At 42.2% G+C, this 22,891-nt stretch overlaps 1 protein-coding gene across 4 annotated transcripts in view; it reads left to right on the top strand.

Annotated features, from left to right (window-relative positions):
- The window catches only part of LOC123729160 (myeloid leukemia factor 1), a 32,556-nt gene extending 10,906 nt beyond the window's left edge, over positions 1-21,650 (top strand). For 2 of the 4 annotated variants that reach the window (XM_045703358.2, XM_045703353.2), the window contains exons 3-8: positions 16,865-16,909; positions 18,039-18,125; positions 18,311-18,451; positions 19,707-19,866; positions 20,455-20,608; positions 20,821-21,650. In XM_045703358.2, the coding sequence (XP_045559314.1) occupies positions 16,865-16,909; positions 18,039-18,125; positions 18,311-18,451; positions 19,707-19,866; positions 20,455-20,608; positions 20,821-20,905 (672 nt within the window). In that variant the 3' untranslated portion in view covers positions 20,906-21,650. The remainder of the gene's footprint in view (positions 1-16,864; positions 16,910-18,038; positions 18,126-18,310; positions 18,452-19,706; positions 19,867-20,454; positions 20,609-20,820) is intronic. The other 2 variants (XM_082966460.1, XM_045703356.2) reach the window with 2 other exon arrangements.
- Positions 21,651-22,891: the final 1,241 nt, after the last annotated feature.

Here is a 22,891-nt window from a genome sequence, read left to right on the forward strand (position 1 = left end):
CAAACAGGTGACTGCCTCAGTGCCTCTAGTTCATACCCTATCCTTAAGATGGTCACTGCTAACAGACATGTTTGTTCTATCATGTCAACCCAAACATTTGTCTGCACAAACAGATCTGGGACCAGGTTATGGTCTCTTGGCTTGAGAAACAGAAACTGGCAACCATACCTCCCAGTGCATTGTAGATTTTCCCAATTCATTCGTACTCTCTTGGTGAATGTAACAATGTACACTGAGAGTCGGGAAGCAAGTTCAGGGAGTGAATACTTTTAATAAATAATCGAACATAAACAAAACAAGAAACAAGAACAGTGCACCGACATGAAACAGAAACAATAACGCCTGGGGAAGAAACCAAAGGGAGTGACATGAATAAAAGCAGGTAATCAAGGAGGTGATGGAGTCCAGGTGAGTGTCAATAAGTGCTGGTGCGCGTGACGATAGTGACAGGTGTGTGTAATAATCAGCAGTCTGGTGACCTAGAGGCCAGAGAGGGAGTATACGTGACAGTGAAGGTGTGGAATCATATCCCTGTCCCAGGGGTTGGTCAGTTCCTTGTACTGACCTACATACTGTCCTCTTCATCTGTGTCAGTGAGTGAAAGAACCTAAACACCTGCACCACAACTCGTCCCCCTCCACCTTTCCCTGCCATTTCAGCGGCCAGCATTCAAACAAACAAGAACGCTGGCCAGCCGAAAGAGAAAAAAAGGAAAGGGCTTAGGTTTACTGTGATGGAAAATGGCCATGGACGTGTAACCGGATCCCCCCTGCTGCCGATTCAGTCCAGCGATGCTGTACTGCTTATTGAACCTCTGCTGCTGATCTGCTGGGGCACTGCAGAGTGTGGTGGGTTGTAGAAGAACAACCCCCTCACCTTTCTGGACAGCTATCTTTGGCCTGAGGAGGGTATATTTAGAGCATTGTTCCACTGACCAACTGCTTTCTCACTCAAACACACCAATGACCCGAGCTGTTGAAAAGACAAGTCAACTTGAAAATAAGGGAGAGCCGCACACTCTAGGAGCTCAGATGCAAAAATGTAATATCCAACGTTTCGACAGCCAAGCTGTCTTCATCAGGGTAAGACAGCTTGGCTGTCGAAACGTTGGATATTACATTTTTGCATCTGAGCTCCTAGAGTGTGCGGCTCTCCCTTATTTTCAAGTTTTCTACTCCGCTAGCCAGCACCTCGCCTTAATAGGTGTGCGTTTCTTTTTCTTCTAGATTGAAAAGACAAGTCAAAACAGACATGTTTGGTTTCATAGCTGTTTGGCCCGTGGTCAAATGTAGCAAATCTGAAAGGACAAACTGTTCACGTTTCTCATGACATTGGTTATGAGTTTATCACAATATAGTTATGTTTTCACGTATGCTTGAATCCTGACTTGATATCCTCGTACATAATGTTTTCGTGCAATTCATCCATTGACATTAATGCATGATTGCCAAGTTAAGTGTGCGCAAAGTTAGGATTCAGTGTCTTGTGTGTAGTTAATCTTCTCTGTAATTATGAACAGTCCTGTTCCACTCCTGAATGACAGTTTCATGACAGTTAAACACTAGTCTATTTGCTCAGCTTTGCAATGCAGTTAGATACATTTTCTATCAGAAGGCAAATAGGCAATGTAGGCTAATGGGAAGGCCCCCCAAAACATGTTTTATACCCCTACCCTAGGTAGAACATAACACAACCATGTTTTTAAAAATCCCTAATGTCTCCCATTTATGAAATGGATAGTTGTGTACAAATATTTTTCTGCAAAAGTGGTTAGAAATGTTGATACACCCCCTAAACTCAAAAAGCACAGACAAATGCCTGGCTGGAGGGGGGTGGGCCACAGGCTCATGTAACCCAATATTGCAGGCTCTGATATTGCAAAAATGTGGAATACAAGTAGTCAGTTGTCTGCCCTACGTACACAAACAGCATTAGGATATCATAATGCATCTTGGAAATATAGACCTGTAAACACAGAGATACAATAGGCAGAAATGAAAACTATAAATACTTATGATGAATGTAAGGTTTACTTTTTGCTAGCTGATTCAATTATAATTTTCCATGTCAAATGTCTCTCATTCAGTTCTGTATCATCCTGCCGGACACAAAAACATACATTTACACATATTTTTTTATGTTATTGCTAGTGTAATCTGCTCTAAGGAAAGCAAGTGGGCTCCGACATCGGAATTAGTTTGGATTCTTTCATAATTGTGTACAACACTCATGCACTATGCATTGGGGCAGATAGCGTTCTCCTGGCATCTGCCAAACACAGATTCGTCTGTCGGACTGACAGATGGTCAAGAGTGATTCTACACACCAGACTGCTCCAGAGTCCAATGGCGGTGAGCTTTACATCATTCCAGCCTAAGCTTGGCATTGCACATGGTGATCTTAGGCTTGTTTGCGGCTGCTCGGCCATGGAAACCTATTTCATGAAGCTACCGACGAACAGGAGAACGCTACCTGCCCCAATGGATAGTGCCAACTGTAAAGTTTGGTGGAGGAGGAATATTGGTCTGGGGCTGCTTTTCATGGTTTGGGCTTGGCCCCTTAGTTCCAGTGAATGGACATCATAATGCAACAGCATACAATGACATTCTAGACAATTCTGTTCTTCCAACTTTGTGACAACAGTTTGGGGAAGGCCCTTTCCTGTTTCAGCATGACAATGCCCCTATGCACAAAGCCAGGTTCATACAGAAATGGTTTGAGGGGAGACCAACTCCATATTAATGCCCATGATTTTGGAATGAGATGTTCGCCGAGCAGGTGTCCACATACTTTTGGTCATGTAGTGTATTGATGACATTGCACGCCAGCTCTTTTCAGGTGGCATTTTGGCTGTTGAATGGCCTACTGACATGTGGCAGTCCAATTCCATGGTGTCTCTGTCTGTAGTAACTGCCAGAGGGGGGACTGATGGTGGAGTGAAGCTATCGTGGACAGTTCTGGGAGATTCAGGATGGCATTGACATTGAAGAGGTGCAAATCCTATCATATGTGAAAGCCCAGTAAGTTGATGGCATTTTTTGTCAGTGAGTGTCAGGTTGTGTTGGTTCAATGTGGTGAACACCTGCCTTATGAGCTTGTCATCATATGTGGTTACATCCTCCCCATACCCCATAATGTCACCATGTTAACATGTATGGAAACCCCAGGGCAGACTGGGCATTTCAGGATGGCATTGACATTGGAGAGCTGCAATTCCTATGAAATGCAAAGGCCCACTAAGTCGATGGCATTTCTTGTCAATGAGTGTCAGGTTGTTGGAGCTAACGTAATTGCCAAGCCCCCCCCTACCCCATATTACAACCTATGTGTTCTGATAATTGCGTTGTTTGCACAAAATCGGATAGCAGTAAAGTCCACAAAGCATATTGCATGTACATTAACAGAAAGTTATATGACCTAAAGCATGGTCAAGCAAGTTAATGTTTCCGACATTTTCGGACTACCAAACAACTATTGATTTGGAAGTCACAAAGAAAACAGGAGCTGCCTCCACTATTCCAGCACCATTTCAACTTAAACATTTTCAAATCACCTCTGCTTAGTTTAATACAGTGACAACTAAAAGATACCAAAAACAATTTAGTCCAACTTAAGCTAATTATGATGTGGTTGTGCATGGTTCTGATTTCTGTGTGTGTGTGTGTGTGTGTGTGTGTGTGTGTGTGTGTGTGTGTGTGTGTGTGTGTGTGTGTGTGTGTGTGTGTGTGTGTGTGTGTGTGTGTGTGTGTGTGTGTGTGTGTGTGTGTGTGTGTGTGTGTGTGTGTGTGTGTGTGCGTGCGTGTGTGCGCGCATTCGTGCAAGTAGAAAAACATGTTGACTCACCCTGTTTGTAGAGTAACGCCAATGCCATTCTCCTCTCTTTCATGTTGACGAAACGGCCTATCACTCTGTTATACAGTACACTTGTATTTTTTGTTATCCTAGGCTAACTGGCTAAAATGCTTGCTCACTAGCCTAACTTCCATTCATGGTCAACGTTAGCTAGTTAAAATTAGCCTACATCTAGCTACAACTTCCATCCTCTCAGGCCAGGGGCACAACAATGTATTAATTAATGGGTGGATCAGAATCGCTGTTATAATCATTGGCCAGTATGGAGAATTAAGTAAAACCAAGTCCAAATCCCTATCCATCCATGGCTAATTTAGGAAAGGGACCATTTTAGCTAGCTAGCTAGCCTCCAGAGGACAACAACACAACGAGATGCAACAATTCAAGTTTTTCTGTTAATGACGTATGCTCTCAATGGGATTTGATAGTAGTGATGCCAAATCCAAGCTGGCTTCCCTTGACTCTTTTTTTTGGTGCGCCAGGACCATTCACAGTTGAGCTCGCTCAGTTTAGCTCACCGCTGATTGGCACATTTTTTATACTTTTTTTTTAATCAAGGGAGGCCAAATGCTCTCTGGCTTCCTTTGCCTACAATGCTACAGGCAGCAAACAATGTCATACTCGTTTGGACCAGACAGCATCAGATAGATGGCCTACACGTAGAGAGACAGAGGGGTGCTGTTTTGGTCGCTCGGATGCTTTCACCTGTGAGATACATTCAGCCTCTTGCGAATTGAAGGAAAATGATGAAACACAGAGAGACGAAAGATAGATTATTTTATATTTTTTTTATATTTTGTTGGTCAATTTTGGGGGGAAGCCTGGCTTCCCTTGGTATCCATGAATACACGCCACTGCTGGATTGTACAATATTTCACCATTATTATGTTCAAAATTCTTCAAGCTGTGTTAAATTGGTTGTTGATCATTGGTAGATAACCATTTTCAAGTCATGCCCTAGATTTTCAAGCAGATTTAAGTCAAAACTGTAACTCGGCCACTCAGGAACATTCACTGTCTTCTTGGTAAGCAACTCCAGTGTAGATTTGGCCTTGTGTTTTAGGTTATTGTCCTGCTGAAAGGTGAATTCATCTCCCAGTGTCTGGTGGAAAGCAGACTGAACCAGATTTTCCTCTAGGATTTTTCCTGTGCTTAGCTCCATTCCGTTTATTTTTTATCCTGAAAAACTCCCCAGTCCTTAACGATTACAAGCATACTCATAACATGATGCAGCCACCACCATGCTTGAAAATATGGAGAGTGGTACTCAGTAATGTGTTGTATTGGATTTGCCCCAAACTTAACACTTTGTATTCAGGACAAAAGGTGAATTGCTTTGCCACATTTTTTGCAGTATTACTTTAGTGCCTTGATGCAAACAGAATGCATGTTTTGGAAAAACAGTTTTCTCCTATCACAGCCATTCAACCATGTAACTGTTTTAAAGTCATTGGCCTCATGGTAAAATCCCTGAGCGGTTTCCTTCCTCTCTGGCAACTGCGTTAGGAAGGACGAATGTGTCTTTGTAGTGACTGGGTGTCTTGATACACCATCCAAAGTGTAATTAATAACTTTGCCATGCTCAAAGGGATATTCAATGTCTGCTTTTTACATTTTTACCCATCTACCAATAGGTGCACTTCTTTGCGTGGCATTGGAAAACCTTCCTGGTCTTTGAGGTGGTCATTGAAAAATCATGTTAAACACTATTATTGAACACAGGGTCCATGCAACTTATTATGTGACTTGTTACGAAAATGTTTACTCCTGAACTTATGTTGAAAAACATTATTCCACTTTCACATTATGGGTTATTGTGTGTAGGCCAGAGCCAAAAAATCTCTATTTAATCTACAGCTATATTCTGTCCTCCTCCGTGTACATTGACTTCAATACAAAACCTAGGAGGCTAATGGTTCTCACCCCCTTCCATAGACTTAGTAATTATGATGACTTTCGGACGTTGTCCTCCAACCTATCAGAGCTCTTGTAGTATGAACTGACTTGTTGTCCATCCAATCAAAGGATCAGAGAACGAATCTAGTCATGAAATCATAAGCTACAACTAGCTTGCACTGCGGTGTATAAAGTGTGGTGAGTAGTTGACTCAAAGAGTGAGAAAGATAATAGTTGAACAGTTTTGTACAAATTAACTTCTTAAAAAATGAATAGAAGCAGCAGAGAGAGAGCGCTAGCTATATTTCATTGTACTTTTTTCTTCTTAGTTTACCTTTCACTTACTTAGCCTACTCAACAACCTAACTCAAACAAAAACAGAGAGGAATGCAATTTATGTTAGCTAGCTGGCTAAGGCTATCTAACGCTGCAACTCTTCCAAGTCAAGGTAAGCTTTGTGTTTTATTGATGTATTGCCAACGGGGCCCGTCATTGTAACTGCTACATTGTAACTTGCTGTACACTATTGCCTAATTGTACATATGATTTGGGGTTTACTAATGTGTTAGTTCTAGTTTGTTGACCATAACATTAAGTAACTTGCTGTACACTATTGCCTAATTGTACATATGATTTGGGGTTTACTAATGTGTTAGTTCTAGTTTGTTGACCATAACATTAATATGGTGACAACGAAGTAGGCTTTGATGCGTTAAGCGGTTATAGTATGAAGGTTTGGCTTGGAGAGGTTTTTGCGCCTTGTCACAGACAGCTGTTGTGTTGCGCACTGGAGTCCACAAGCGAAGGGAAAAGGTGAGAAGAGGAGAGCGTGTAGATGCGAGAAAACATTATAGAACGAGCAAAGTGATGATGCTGTTATGAAAGTGAACTGTGTGTGCGGTTAATCAGAGGTGTATTCATTGGGCCGATTCTATTGCAAAACGTTTCTCAAACGGAAAGCAACGGGGAGGGACCTACCTAAATTTGTCTAATAGAAACTCCTGTTTTAGTTGCAAAACGGATCAATCAAACAATTGTATTTATAAAGCCCTTTTTACATCAGCAGTTGTCACAAAGTGCTTCTACAGAAAACGAACCTAAACCCCCAGAGAGCAAGCAATGCAGATGTAGAAGCACATGGTGGCTAGGAAAAACTCCCTAGAAAGGCTGGAATCTAGGAAGAAACCTAGAGAGGAACGAGTCTCTGAGGGGTGGCCAGTCCTCTTCTAGCTGTGACGGGTGAAGATTATAAGAGTACATGGTCATTAAGGCCAGATCGTTCTTCAAGATGTTAAAACATTCATTGATGACCAGCCGGGTCAAATAATAATCACAGTGGTTATAGAGAGTGCAACAGGTCAGCACCTCAGGAGGTGCAACTGTTTGGACTAATGATTACACACCCCAGATCAGCTAGATGGAGGCAAGAGTGTGTAAGGCGGTATTGAATGTGTCACGGTCTGTCACCTTGATTTACTTACACTTCATTTACTTACATTACTTACATTTGTATCTCGACCTACGTTATAAACTTTTAGGCTAGGTTGTAGCAACCTCATGATGGGTGTAGGGCAAATTTGAGTATCATGTAGTAGGCTACTAGCCTAAACCTATCGCTGTTACATTGAGTTGGGTGAAGGGAATATGAATGACAGTCATCCATTATGCTGTAATAGAAATAAGGCCATGCTCGTGAAGAAAAAATGGTTATCCCTAATCTTAATGGCACTAGGGTTGCAAAGCTACCCATAGTTTACCAAAGTTACCGGATTCTTCAGTAATTTTGGTCTATGGCAATCTATCATAACTTTTGTAATTTAGACTTGAATAACTTGAATATTATATATGAATATATTTTTTTAATGTTTTATATCTGTGCCATATTGTCCATGAGTTTCTAGTAGATAGACAATATGGTTCAAGAGAAAATAGCCTAATTAATGAAAAAAGCATCTAATCAACAATGGCATTATTTCAATTAACTCTGCAACTCTTCCAATATTGCCTTTTTCCACAACTGCATCCACCATTTTAATGCAAACACATTGACAACAAAATGAATGCATGCTGACGTCGTAAAATAAACTGTGTAAAACAAATACAAAGGATGTTTTGCTGAAACCCTCATGAAACACCAATGGAATTCACTAAGTTGATGGTTCATATTAAGGATAATGTTAACAGCTTTGCGATTCCATTTTTTATTTGAAAATCATCTTATTTAATTATTTTCTATGTTTTACATGTGATAAGACCAGAGAGAGGGCCAGAGATAACTAGACACCTGTAAAAATCTGAAGTACCCAAAACGGCCACTAGATGTCTTGTGATATATTACATAAAATCCTTGAAAGATTCCAAAATTCTGGTAGTTTACTGGTAGACTTAGAAAGCTTCCAGTAATATAACCTCCCTTTGCAACCTTAAACGGCACCGACCGCCACTGCTCAAAATCTCAAGCCCTTTTTGAGGATTGGCCACTAGTCTAATGGTCATATTCATTAGGACATGAAACTGTTTTAAAACATTTTGCAACAGATTCCAAAAATGAGTCCAAGTTGTCTCTCCCTTTTTCAGTCCCTTTTCTTCCATTTTGTGCCTAATGAACATGACCCAGATCGGTCTAATGGGCCTTTGCTCCAATTTCCCCCTGAAGACACCTTCTCTCTCCCAGTATGAAGGTCTCATTATGACCAGGCAGCTGCCCTGCTCTAGAAGATCTGAGGTGCTAAACTTAGTCCCCGTGTCCCTAGCTAATCCTGCACCCCTCCCCGTGTGCCCAGTATATTTATCCCTGGTAATTACTTTCAAAGGATGCCAGCCTCAGCTCTGTCTCGCTGCTCGCGATCCTGTTCCTTAAAATTATTTCTCTCCTCTGTCTCTCTCCACAGAGGCAAGCACGCTAAGTGGCCTCTCATTGAGTGTGCTTCCCCAATGGCACGATGTTCCCTAAAGTAGTGCACTACATAGGTCATAAGCACTAGATTAGGATATTGTGCTATTTGGGACGTAGACACTGTTTTAGAGAGCTTTAAAGAGCGCTACTGTAGCTAGTCGAAGCTGTCATTAGTAAGATAGTGTGTGTGTGTGTGTGGTGCGCTGTGCACAGTGGTGGCTAGTTCTGTAGCAGTGGGCTGTTGTAGGGATCTTTGAAAAGCTACTGGTAGATGCAGGGCCGGATCAGGAAATCATAGGCCCCGGGGCATTGTTTTTTTTTCCTTTTTTTTTAATCTTCTATTGATTCTACAGACGGATTAGTCTTCTCTTTTCAGCAGTAGGCATTTGCTTTCTAAACTGTACGTATTGTATTTTAAAATCTGCAAAAGGCAAAGAGACAGCCGCAACCAACCATAGAAATATAATCCATAAAAGGCAATTCCCATTCAAATACGACTGGCATCCATTGCTAGTGTACCGATGAGTTTAACAGTCAAATTGCCAGGGTAAGAGGTTACAAAACCTTTTTATGGATGATATGTCTATAGCCACAACATAACAAGCTGTATATTTGGCGCGCATGCTGCCCAAACTGCGGTCTTCCCGACTGTTGGCATACCTGTAACTGCCGAAATAAAGGAAACACTTGAGTAAATGAGGGATACAAAGTATATGTTATAGTGCGGGGTGTATTTTCCTGGCATGGTTTAGGTCCACTTGCAGAATCTTTGCGAAGGCGCATTGGAGCTGTTCTGGCAGCTCGTTGTGGCCCAACACCCTTTTGAGACACTTTATGTTGGTGTTTCCTTTATTTTGGCAGGTACATGTATGCGCTTGTGATAAAACTTAATCCATAGTTGTTTTTTTTTATAAACTATTGATCCTCTGTGGCTAAATTATGCTCTCTGGTGTGAGAGCAGGCTCCTGTGGTTTGATAAAAAAAAATGTATTCTAAATGACTCACACAATCGATCAGTCACATTTATTTAATATGATGTTTATTTGTTATTAACCAAATCAAGGAAGGGCCCCCCAGTTACTCATGTGGGCCCCCTACCTCCTACTCCCCCCATCTGATGATTAGCAGAGCGGCAGCAGCAGGCTGTCTACACTCATTGAGAGCGGGCTCCGAAGTCCTCCTGTGGTTGGCGGTTGCAGTAAAAAAAATATATACAGTATCAGTCAAACGTTTGACTGATACTGCTATTCATTCAATTTTCTTTTTTTTACAATTTTCTACATTGTAGAATAATAGTGAAGACATCAAAATGAAAAAACACATATGGAATCATGTAGTAACCAAAAAAGTGTTAAACAAAGAGATTTGAAGAGATTCTTCAATGTAGCCACCCTTTGCCTTGAGAGCTTCGCACACTCTTGGCATTCTCTCAACCAGCTTCACCTGAAATGCTTTTCCAACAGTCTTGAAGGAGTTCCCACATATGCTGAGCACTTGTTGGCTACTTTTCCAGGTCGGGTGATTGTGGTTTTCCAGGTCATCTGATGCAGCACTCCATCACTCTCCTTCTTGGTCAAATAGCCCTTACACAGCCTGGAGGTGTGTTGGGTCATTGTCCTGTTGAAAAACAAATGATAGTCCCGCTAAGCGCAAACCAGATGGGATGGCGTATTGCTGTTGCAGAATGCTGTGGTAGCCATGCTGGTTAAGTGTGCCTTGAATTCTAAATAAATCACAGTGTCACCAGCAAAGCTCCCCCACACCATCACACCTCCTCCTTCATGCTTCACAGGGGGAACCACACACGTGGAGATCATTCGTTCGCCTACTCTGTGTCTCACAAAGACACGGTGGTTGGAACCAGAAATCTCAAATTTGGACTCATCAAAACGAAGGACAGATTTCCAACGGTCTAATGTCCATTGCTCGTGTTTCTTGGCCCAAGCAAGTCTCTTCTTCTTGTTGGTGTCCTTTGGTAGTGGTTTCTTTGCAACAATTCGACCATGAATGCCTGATTCATGCAGTCTCCTCTGAACAGTTGATGTTGAGATGTCTGTTACTTGAACTCTGTGAAGCATTTATTTGGGCTGCAATTTCTGAGGCTGGTCACTCTTAACTTATCCTTTGCAGCAGAGGTAAATCAGGGCCTTCCTTTCCTGTGGCGGTCCTCATGAGAGCCAGTTTCATCATAGCGCTTGATGGTTTTTGTGACTGCACTAGAAGAAACATTCAAAGTTCTTGAAATTATCCGGATTGACTGACCTTCATGTCTCAAAGTAATGATGGACTGTTGTTTCTCTTTGCTTATTTGAGCTGTTCTTGACATAATATGGATTTTGTATTTTACCAAATAGGGCTGTCTTCTGTATACCACCCCTACCTCAAACGCATTAAGAAGGAAAGAAATTCCACAAATTAACTTAACAAGGCACACTTGTTAATTGAAATGCATTCCAGGTGACTACCTCATGAAGCTGTTTGAGCGAGTGCAAAGCTGTCATCATGGCAAAGGGTGGCTACTTTGAAGAATCTCAAATATAACATCTATTTTTATTTGTTTAACATGTTTTTGGTTACTACATGATTCCATATGTGTTATTTCATAGTTTGGATGTCTTCACTATTATTCTACAATGTAGAAAAAAGTAAAAAAATAAAGAAAAACCATTGAATGCGAAGGTGTGTCCAATCCTTTGACTGGTAATATATAGATATAGTACCGTTCAAAAGTTTGGGGTGACTTAGAAATGTCCTTGTTTTTGAAAGAAAAGTACTTTTTTTTTTGTTTTTTTTGTCCATTTAAAATAACATCAAATTGATCAGAAATTCAGTTTGTTTTCTGAAACCTGGCTCCAAAAAATCTATTATAGACAAAAATATTGGCATAAATGTTTTCTTTGTTTTTCGTACAGATCGTAAATCTAAGGGTGGTGGTGTTGTGTAACGGGTGTCGTACGGAGTAGACCAAGGCGCAGCGGGTTGAGTGCTCATATTTAACTTTTTTATTTGAGACGGGTAACAAAACACGAAAACGAACGAACGACAAACAGTCTTGCAGGCTACACACAGCAATGCAAAAACAACTTCCCACAAACACAGTGGAAAAAAGGGCTACCTAAGTATGACTCCCAATCAGTGACAACGATGTACAGCTGTCCCTGATTGAGTGCCATACCAGGCCAAAACAAAGAAATACAACACCTAGAAGGGAACGTAGAAATATAAAAATAAGGACCATCCAACTAACCTAAAATCCCAACAACACAAACCAAACACACCCCTGCCACGCCCTGACCAAACTACAATAACAAATAACCCCTTATACTGGTCAGGATGTGACATGTTGCTGTATACGTAAAAGACAAGTTCTCGGCGGTCGTTCTGACTTCTGTTACTAAACCTAAGAAATTTGAATATCTGTCGTTGAACCTAAACCTTGGCTCATCTTTAAATATTGTTGTATCTTGTTGTTATAGACCTCCATCTGCTACTGCTGGCTTTCTGGATTGTACACTGCTCAAAAAAATAAAGGGAACACTTAAACAACAATGTAACTCCAAGTCAATCACACTTCTGTGAAATCAAACTGTCCACTTAGGAAGCAACACTGATTGACAATAAATTTCACATGCTGTTGTGCAAATGGAATAGACAACAGGTGGAAATTATAGGCAATTAGCAAGACACCCCCAATTTACATTTTAGTCATTTAGCAGACACTCTTATCCAGAGCGACTTACAGTAGTGAATGCATACATTTCATTTTGTGCATTTTTTTTTGTACTGGCCCCCCGTGGGAATCGAACCCACAACCCTGGCGTTGCAAACACCATGCTCTGCCACAGGAGTGGTTCTGCAGGTGGGGACCACAGACCACTTCTCAGTTCTTATGCTTCCTGGCTGATGTTTTGGTCACTTTTGAATGCTGGCGGTGCTTTCACTCTAGTGGTAGCATGAGACGGAGTCTACAACCCACACAAGTGGCTCAGGTAGTGCAGCTCATCCAGGATGGCACATCAATGCGAGCTGTGGCAAGAAGGTTTGCTGTGTCTGTCAGCGTAGTGTCCAGAGCATGGAGGCGCTACCAAGAGACAGGCCAGTACATCAGGAGACGTGGAGGAGGCCGTAGAAGGGCAACAACCCAGCAGCAGGACCGCTACCTCCGCCTTTGTGCAAGGAGGAGCAGGAGAAGCACTGCCAGAGCCCTGCAAAATGACCTCCAGCAGGCCACAAATGTGCATGTGTCTGCTCAAACGGTCAGAAACAGACTCCATGAGGGTGGTATGAGGGCCCGACGTCCACAGGTGGGGGTTGTGCTTACAGCCCAACACCATGCAGGACGTTTGGCATTTGCCAGAGAACACCAAGATTTGCAAATTCGCCACTGGCGCCCTGTGCTCTTCACAGATGAAAGCAGGTTCACACTGAGCACGTGACAGACGTGACAGAGTCTGGAGACGCCGTGGAGAACGTTCTGCTGCCTGCAACATCCTCCAGCATGACCGGTTTGGCGGTGGGTCAGTCATGGTGTGGGGTGGCATTTCTTTGGGGGGCCGCACAGCCCTCCATGTGCTCGCCAGAGGTAGCCTGACTGCCATTAGGTACCGAGATGAGATCCTCAGACCCCTTGTGAGACCATATGCTGGTGCGGTTGGCCCTGGGTTCCTCGTAATGCAAGACAATGCTAGACTTCATGTGGCTGGAGTGTGTCAGCAGTTCCTGCAAGACGAAGGCATTGATGCTATGGACTGGCCCGCCCGTTCCCCAGACCTGAATCCAATTGAGCACATCTGGGACATCATGTCTCGCTCCATCCACCAACGCCACGTTGCACCACAGACTGTCCAGGAGTTGGCGGATGCTTTAGTCCAGGTCTGGGAGGAGATCCCTCAGGAGACCATCCGCCACCTCATCAGGAGCATGCCCAGGCGTTGTAGGGAGGTCATACAGGCACGTGGAGGCCACACACACTACTGAGCCTCATTTTGACTTGTTTTAAGGATATTACATCAAAGTTGGATCAGCCTGTAGTGTGGTTTTCCACTTTAATTTTGAGTGTGACTCCAAATCCAGACCTCCATGGGTTGATAAATTGGATTTCCATTGATTATTTTTGTGTGATTTTTGTCAGCACATTCAACTATGTAAAGCGAAAAGTATTGAATAAGATTATTTCTTTCATTCAGATCTAGGATGTGTTGTTTGTGTTCCCTTTATTTTTTTGAGCAGTATATTTTCGTATTGTTATCACAGAATGCCAGGTGATCTGAATCAGGATTGGTTAACATTTAGCTCTGATCAACTCTAAATTCTGTGCAATACCTATAATCTCACTCAGATTGTCAACAGTGTAACGAGGTTGAATATAAAATATCCTCTTTGATTAATTTGATCTTTTCCAATACTCCTTCGTTTTAATGTTTCTGGTATTTTTGCAAATTACATAAGTGATCACTGTGCTATTGCCTGTGTGAGAGATGGTAAAATTCGTAAGCAATATCCACGTGTCATTACGAAAAGAAACTGGAAGCGGTTTGATATTCAAGGTTTTTTACATGATGTATCTAGCATAGAATGGAATTAATCCCTGATGTAGAACTAGCCTTTTCTTACTTCCACAACGCATTCCAGGATCACAAGTCTTCAACTGGCAGCTTCATTAAATAGTACCCGCAAAACACCAGTCTCAACGTCAACAGTGAAGAGGCCTTCTAGGCAGAGTTGCAAAGAAAAAGCCATATCTCAGACTGGCCAATAAAAAGAAAAGGTTAAGATGGGCAAAAGAACACACACAGGACAGAGGAACTCTGCCTAGAAGGCCAGCATCCCGGAGTGGCCTCTTCACTGTTGACGTTGAGACTGGTGTTTTGCGGGTACTATTTAATGAAGCTGCCAGTTGAGGACTTGAGGCGTATGTTTCTCAAACTAGAAATCGGGGCCTCCCACACCTTTCTATTCTGGTTAGAGCCAGTTTGCGCTGTTCTGTGAAGGGAGTAGTACACAGCGTTGTAGGAGATCTTCAGTTCCTTGGCAATTTATCGTATGGAATAGCCTTCATTTCTCAGAACAAGAATAGACTGACGAGTTTCAGAAGAAAGTTATTTGTTTCTGGCCATTTTGAGTCTAATTGAACCCATAGATGCTGATGCTCCAGATACTCAACTAGACTAAAGAAGGTCAGTTGTATTGCTTCTTTAATCAGAACAACAATTTTCAGCTGTGCTAACATAATTGCAAAAGGGTTTTCTAATGATCAATTCGCCTTTTTAATTGATAAACTTGGATTATCTAACACAACATGCCATTGGAACACAGGAGTGATGGTTGCTGATAATGGGCCTCTGTATGCCTATATTCCATTAAAAATCATCCGTTTCCACCTACAATAGTCATTTACAACATTAACAATGTCTACACTGTATTTCTGTTATTTTAATGGACCAAAAATTTGCTTTTCTTTCAAAAACAGGACATTTCTAAGTGACCCCAAACTTTTGACCGGTAGTGAATATCATTCCTTTATAATATTTTTTTGAAAAAAACATTTGCTTCTTCTTGGGCCCCCATGGGCCTGGACCCAGGGGCGTCAGCCCCGGTTATATCCAGCCTTAATCCGGCCCTGGGTGGATGTGGTTCTGGGTGCTGTGTTTTGTGTAGTTACTTTTGCGCTTCCATCTGCTTGGCAAGTGTGCTCTGGCACCCACTGCAGAAGGCTTATCAGCTATGACAGATATTATGGCTCCCCTACTGATCTCAAGTATCACGCATGCTTTAGAGAATCCGCCCCCTGTAATCAGATACATGCATACACACACACACACATCAGCGCACAAACACACAAGCAACACGCGCGCACAACACACACACACACACATTCACGGCATCGTTGAAGGAAAGCTACTGCTTCTCTTGGCGGTTTGCTGAGCATTCGATCCCCCCCAGCCTGTGAATATGTTCAGTCTTCCCTCTCAAAGGCTGTTTGGACAATCACATTTCCTTCCCTTCCATCATACTCAACTACTTGCTTACTTAATATCACCTTTCATAAAATACATTGAATTCAGAGGAGTTTGTTTCATTTCAGTTCACTTTATGTGTTTTGATTATAAAAGGAAATGGCCACATTGTCGCTAAAGTTAGACCTGCTCTCTGTATCATTCATCTGCTGACCAGTTAAACATTTTTGGGGGTGGCATCTTTAGCCTCCCCAGTGGTCACTAACAGTTCCTAGAACTCGCTTATCCCTCCCATCCCTGAGAGCTGAAATAAAAGCCTAATGCCCTGGCCTCAGTGTGACTCATAGTTCCCCTTTGAACAGCGAGAGGGGGGAATAGTGTAAGATGTGATGCCATGACAGGCTGGGAGGGGGAAAAAGGAACCATGAGCTCAAATAATCGAGCAGTAGCACAGCCATCCCCAAAATAATGTGTTAAAGCCCCGTCAAGTCCATGACTTACATTTTGCACTCTCAACCTCTGCGGCCTTCTAAAAATATACCCACCACGGGAGTGTAACGGGCATTTATTTGTTCATAGATGCCATTCAGAGATATAATTGCCTGTCGTGCTACGTACACGCCTGTCAGAGGCAGCGAGGAGCGGTTTACATCACCGTGACCTTTGGAAAAGAGCTGAGCGAGCAGCCGAGATAGACCCAGACTCTTCTCCCCCCGCCCGCCCATTGGGTCCTTGCAGGGTTTCTCAGAACGAGGATCTGTTTTCAGTGTTAAACCCCCTGTAATCCATGGCAACAGGTCCCAATTACACGGAGGGCAGAGCTCTCTCAACACTCTCCAGGCTGAGCTCCAGCCTTTAGCCCAACCTCTCTCCCTCTCTCTGGTGTCTGTGTCCACATACGGTGCCCCTTGCCTGGGTTGGGGTGTTTGGGATGCCTGCCCAGGCCTCCAGGCATCCAGGGGTTATAAACACCCTGGGGTAGAGACTCAGGGGAGCAACGGCTAGGACTGAAAGAGTCTTTCTCCTAATTTGTACATTCAGCAGGTTCAAGGCCCTGTGGAAATGTGAGAAGGGCTCAGGTTCAGATTCACAGTGTAATATAACAAGAGAAGAAAGCTAGAGACTATAGACTACATACTGAAAACAAACTGAATACATTTGTAAGGACGGACACTTTTGTGTTCATGAGCCTGCGTGGTGCTTTGTGCTTTCTCAGGCTTCTTTGTGTGCTTGTGTGTTCATTCTGTATTGTACCGCTTTTCAGGGGATGAGCCAGTCGCTTTCGCCTTTCGGCAGTATTGAGAACACGGTTAGTACGGCAGACTGCTCAAATGCTATGATGCAGCACGATTCCTTGTTTCATTCCCAAACTAACCATTGGCACGTACTAACCCCCCTCACTTACACTATGTCTTTATAGACACACACACAGCCAATTTGAAACTAGCTGAATTTATCGTAATGCCATAATATCTGTTTTAATGTGAATCTGAACAAAGGCCACATTCACAGTGCACATGTGCCATGTCAAATTGGTTAGATGTGAGAGTATGCATGTGTTCACCCCATACCAAGTGTATGTGTAGGCTTACTAGGCTACGTGTGTATGTTTGCATGCGATCAGTATCAGTGGCCTGGTTGTTTTACGAGCTGGTTGACCCCTCCCTTCGAGGGTGTTGGGTCGAATATTACCCCAGCCAGCTGGCACCCACAGCGGGCCAGATCAACTCTGCTGGCTGGTACCCATGGTGGCTCAGCCTAGCACTCAAGCTCACTCTAGCCGTCCTAGGAGGCCTGTGGTTAGTTACTGGAACTTACACTCCACTACAAGGGAGACTAGGATCATGTGGTTCGGTCGAGTCTTGTAAAACAGTCAAAGAGCTCTATTTAGACATTGACATGCACAGGATGTTGATTTAAAGCCCTATTGGCCCTGGTAAAAAGTTGTGCACTATAAGGGGAATAGGGTGCCCTTAAGGACGCAGCCTAAAGCTATGTTAACGTATCAGTGTGATTTTTGCATCACAAAGGTTGCAAATGCCCAACTAATGCATGTTACTTAAACATATCTGTCCACTGAAGTGACAACATGTCAATGGAAAGTAAACTGGGAGAATTTTGAGTTTAGTGCATCTCTGAAGAATGGATTTTTAAAAAAGATTTCCAATACAGTTAGCCTACATTTCTCCATGGATTTCAACAATCTAGATGATGATATGCTAGTGCAGCATGGGGTGAATCCTTACTTTAGCTTAAGTCAAGCCCAGTCATGCGTTGACGTCAATGGGAAAATAAGTGAAAATTCGACTTAAATGGAAGTTTTGTCCCTATGATGGTACAGTGTGGATGGAGGTTTCGTATTGTATATGGATGTCGTAATGGTGGTATGGACCATAAAGTTAGTTCTGAATGGCCCATTGCTCTTGTTCTTTCTGCAGGACATGGAGTTGAGGAACCCTTTCAATATGTTGGACAGCATGATGTTCGGCGTGAGGAACAGGATGGGGGACATGCACAGAAACTTTGTGAGTCACGTTGTGTCTCTTCTAATACCCCACACAGCCCATCCAAATCGAATTACTAGAAGGGGCATAGTATTAATGAATTAATTATATTTCTATGACCGACTTTGTTCATTGTTGTTTTAGCATGTGTGTTCTACATGGCTTTATACTCACGTCAATCTGTGCGTGTGTGTGTTGTTTTCCAGGAGAACCTGTCCACAGACTTGAACGCCAACACCACCGCTCACTCATTCAGCTCCTCCTCAGTGATGACCTATTCCAAGGTTGGAGACGAACCCCCCAAGGTGTTCCAGGCCTCCTCCCAGACACGGCGCGCTCCTGGCGGGGTACGTACACTCAAGTATGGCCAGAGATAATGCTGAGAGGCTGGGGGAGGTCTCTCCAAGCTGATACTGCACTGAACACTAAGGGAGAGGTCGTTTACGAGAACTGCAAGAGCTCAGAGCAATATAGAGCTTATATGAAGTGTTTAGTCCAAAACACTATACACTGTATCCATTTTCAGAATTGTTGGTAAATTAGCTTATATTGTTTAAAATAAATTGTCTTTTTTCACTATCTAATGATGGCATGGGGTTGTTCAATGACAGACATGGATTTGTTTAAAATCTAGCACTTGATGGTTTCATTTCAGAGAATTTATTTTGCAAATTGCTAAATATTTCTCTCAGAGAAATAAGTAGTACTGCTAGGCTTTACACAGTCAAATGTAACAATGTTTTCTTTATAAAGGACTGTACACCTTTGAAATTTGTGACCTTCATATTTTTACAAACGATTAAATATACTAATATGAGATCTTTATGTAAAACATTTACATTTTAGTCATTTAACAGATGCTGTCATCCAGAGCAACTTAAAAGTAAGTGCATTCATCTTAAGATAGTTAGGTGAGACAACCACATATCACAGTCAAATATACAGGATATGAACATTCCATTCCAGCTGAGTGTACAAAACCATGAAGATCCTCTTCCTAATATGTAATACTGTTGAGCGTGAAAAACCCAGCAGCGTTGCAGTTCTTGACACACTCAAACTGGTGCGCCTGGGATCTACTACCATACCCCATTCAAAGGCACTTAAATCTTTTGTCTTGCTCATTCACCCTCTGAATGGCACACACAGACAATCCATGTCTCAATTGTCTCAAGGCTTGAGTCATTCTTGAAAGTCATTCTTCTTGTCTCCTCCCCTTCATCTATAATGATTGATGTGGATTTAACACGTGACATCAATAAGGGATCATAGCTTTCACCTATGTCATGGAAAGTGCAGGTGTCATAATGTGATTGAGTTTTTTTTTCATACACATCTAAATATCTATGAATAAAAAATCGGTATAATATTGTACACACACATTATACGCACACATAAGCAATCATTTCTGATGTGTTTTCGGAAAAAAAACGGTTCATATAGAGTTAGGCCTTTTGGTTTCAGTTTCTTTTAAGCATTTACACTAAAATAACATCTGGCCAACTGTCTGACACAGCAAGAGTTTCTGACGCTTGCTTTCTCAGTCCTTATTGGCCGTTGCCTCTTTGGTAACTCATTCTGATTGGCTGTCCCCGTGTCTAGATTAAGGAAACTCGGCAGTCCCTTAAGGACTCAGAGAGCGGCCTGGAGAAGATGTCCATTGGACACCATATCCAGGACCGGGGACACGTGCTGGAGAAAAAACACAACAAGAAGACAGGGGAACGGGAGCTCAACCAGGACTTCCAGAATCTGGATGAATGTAAGTCAGTTGTAGTGTAAGGGGGCCAGCATCCCCCCCCAAAAAACAAAGGGTAACACTTTAACCCTGCAGATAATATGCATTATGATGTGGTTATAATGAATTGTAAGACGTAAGAATGTATTACCCCCTTATGTCTTATTATCATCTCATAATGATCCTTACTTGAGTTGAAAATAGAGACATAACATATTATAAGCATTATAATAAAACATTACAAAGGCGCATAAATGCTTATATCAAGAAATAACACATTATTATACTTGCAGTCATTAAGTAAAGTGTTACCAAAAATGTATTAAGTGTTTTTATGATGCTTTGATCATTCTTTTAAGGTATGTTGGCTATAATCCGTGTTCGATGAATAGTCATAAACAAAGACACAGAATTCACTATCGGAGGACTCTCTTCTCCCAGCTCTGTTTGGGGTTTGAAGTCTGAGACATTCCATAGACCAGTTATGTTCCTATCTCAGAAAAAATTAGGTATTCAGATTCCAAGAAACTGCTCCTCGCCAGGCTCATCACAGAGTGACACATAAACGGTTCCTAACCCCTAATCCCTGACCTCTGCCCTTTACTCTCATAGCCGAGGCGCAGTCCTTTGACAAAGAGTGGCAGCAAGAGGTGTCTAAATTCCGACCATTTGCCCCCATGTCCCGTCTGGAGGCCCCCAAGCCCAGGGAAGTGCACCGGGCAGCCCTCACCGCCGCCGCCGCCACCGGCCCCGACCAGGGACGGAGGTCAGTCATCACAGGTCATAGGTCATATAATGACAGTTCCGCTCAAGGAGGAGTGGCCGTAAACCAAAACAAACCATTTCTGGATTCTACATCACTTTGAATTTAGGTTATGATTGGAATGTCAAGTATTATACTATGGTTGATTAACAGTTCATTGAATTTTAGGTTGATGGATGAATGATTTATGTCTGCTATGTCATTTTCCCCCTCAGGGGCAAACGAAACCCAAAACCTGAAGGAAGGAAAATACACATCGACGATCTCAACGTCAAAGGCTCAGGCATGACGAAGCAGTAGAAATTTCTAGCGAATAAAGCTATGTCAGGCAACAACTCTTTGATGCTTATACCTTTCTCTAAGACAAGCTTGGTTTCCAGATATTTTGTCTCACAGAAAATCAGAATGATCCCAGTTGTTGATATGCTTTTTACCCATTAATTTTCACACTACCAAGTAAAGAACACTTGTTAATGAAGTCAGGCACTTATTCTGTCAGAAGATCCACACAACCTTCTTCCAAAAAGCTCAGGACTCCTGTAGAAGTAGCATTAAAACAGGGACACCATAAGCTACTAGCAAGTGATATATGATTTCAGAATCATTTCATGAGAGCAGACATAATTGGTCACAATTAGATAAAACACTATATAGGTCTATCATTGGGCATCAGGTCAATGTTGTCTGAGAAATACTATCCTGCTTTTGGAAATGTCATGTTCACATTGTATAGATTGCATCAAAAAGGAAACAAACGTATATATTTATGCAGTTTGAAGTCCATAAGTGCACTTAGATGTCAAAATGGTGTGCCTTTTTTTAGTGTAGTGGCCACCTGCTGTAATCTTTGTAAAAAATTATATTACCCTTTTTATATTGTTATTTCATGTGGGTTTCTCTTGTTTTTCACCATGGTATTAATTTATCCCCTAAAACGCAGAATTTATGGTTGGGATGAAAGTGTCCGGTTAATTCTGAAATATTCTTATCGATTGACCTCATAAGATCCTCAATTTGAAAATAAATATTTCATATCAAAAGCGAATGGTAGCATAGACTATTCTTAAACTGAGTGTTTTATTTTGAAGGTTCCAAAATGTCCTTTTTTTGAAGGTACCAAAATGTATTTGACTCGTCATCAAGCATTGTGTTAATCACTGTTCAGAGTGTCTGATACTGTATGGGAGAGCTGCTGGCTGTGCCTGTGGCAAATACATCTAGCAGGGTATTTTTGGAACAGACCTGTCAGTGACTCAGAGATGTCTGAGCGGTCGCACACAGCTGTTATGAAAACAGCGCTCTCTCTCGCGTCACGTGCCCCATCATGTGCTCCTGATTTAGTGGAACTTGTATTTATTTATGTCTCGTCGCATTTATATCAAGTGTGAAAATATACAGTTGAAGTCGGAAGTTTGCATACACCTTAGCCAAATACATTTAAACTCAGTTTTTACAATTCCTGACATTTAATCCTAGTTAAAATTCCCTGTATTAGGTCAGTTAGGATCACAACTTTTATTTTTAGAATGTGAAGAATGTCAGAATAATAGTAGAGAATGATTTATTTAAGCTTTTATTTCTTTCGTCACATTCCCAGTGGGTAAGAAGTTTACATGCACTCAATTAGTATTTGGTAGCATTGCCTTTAAATTGTGTAACTTGGGTCAAACGTTTCGGGTTGCCTTCCATAAGCTTCCCATTATAAGTTGGCTGAATTTTGGCCCATTCCTCCTGACAGAGTTGGTGTAACTGAGTCAGGTTTGTAGGCCTCCTTGCTCGCACACGCTTTCTCAGTTCTGCCCACAGATTTTCTATAGGATTGAGGTCAGAGCTTTGTGATGGCCACTCCAATACCTTGACTTTGTTGTCCTTAAGCCATTGTGCCACAACTTTGGAAGTATGTTTGGTGTCATTGTCCATTTGGAAGACCCATTTGCAACCAAGCTTTAACTTCCTGACTGATGTCTTGAGATGTTGCTTCAATATCTACATAATTTTCCTGCCTCATGATGCCATCTATTTTGTGAAGTGCACCAGTCCCTCCTACAGCAAAGCACCCCCACAACATGATGCTGCCACCCCCTTGCTTCACGGTTGGGATGGTGTTCTTCGGCATACAAGCCTTCCCCTTTTTCTTCCAAACATAACGATGGTATTTATGGCCAAACAGTTCTATTTTTGTTTCATCAGACCAGAGGAAAGTTCTCTCAAAAGTACGATCTTTGTCCCCATGTGCATTTGCAAACCATAGCCTGGATTTTTTTATGGCGGTTTTGGAGCAGTGGC

The sequence above is a fragment of the Salmo salar genome, chromosome 20, assembly GCF_965601325.2.
Source record: "Salmo salar chromosome 20, fSalSal1, whole genome shotgun sequence".
NCBI classification, from domain to species: domain Eukaryota; kingdom Metazoa; phylum Chordata; class Actinopteri; order Salmoniformes; family Salmonidae; genus Salmo; species Salmo salar.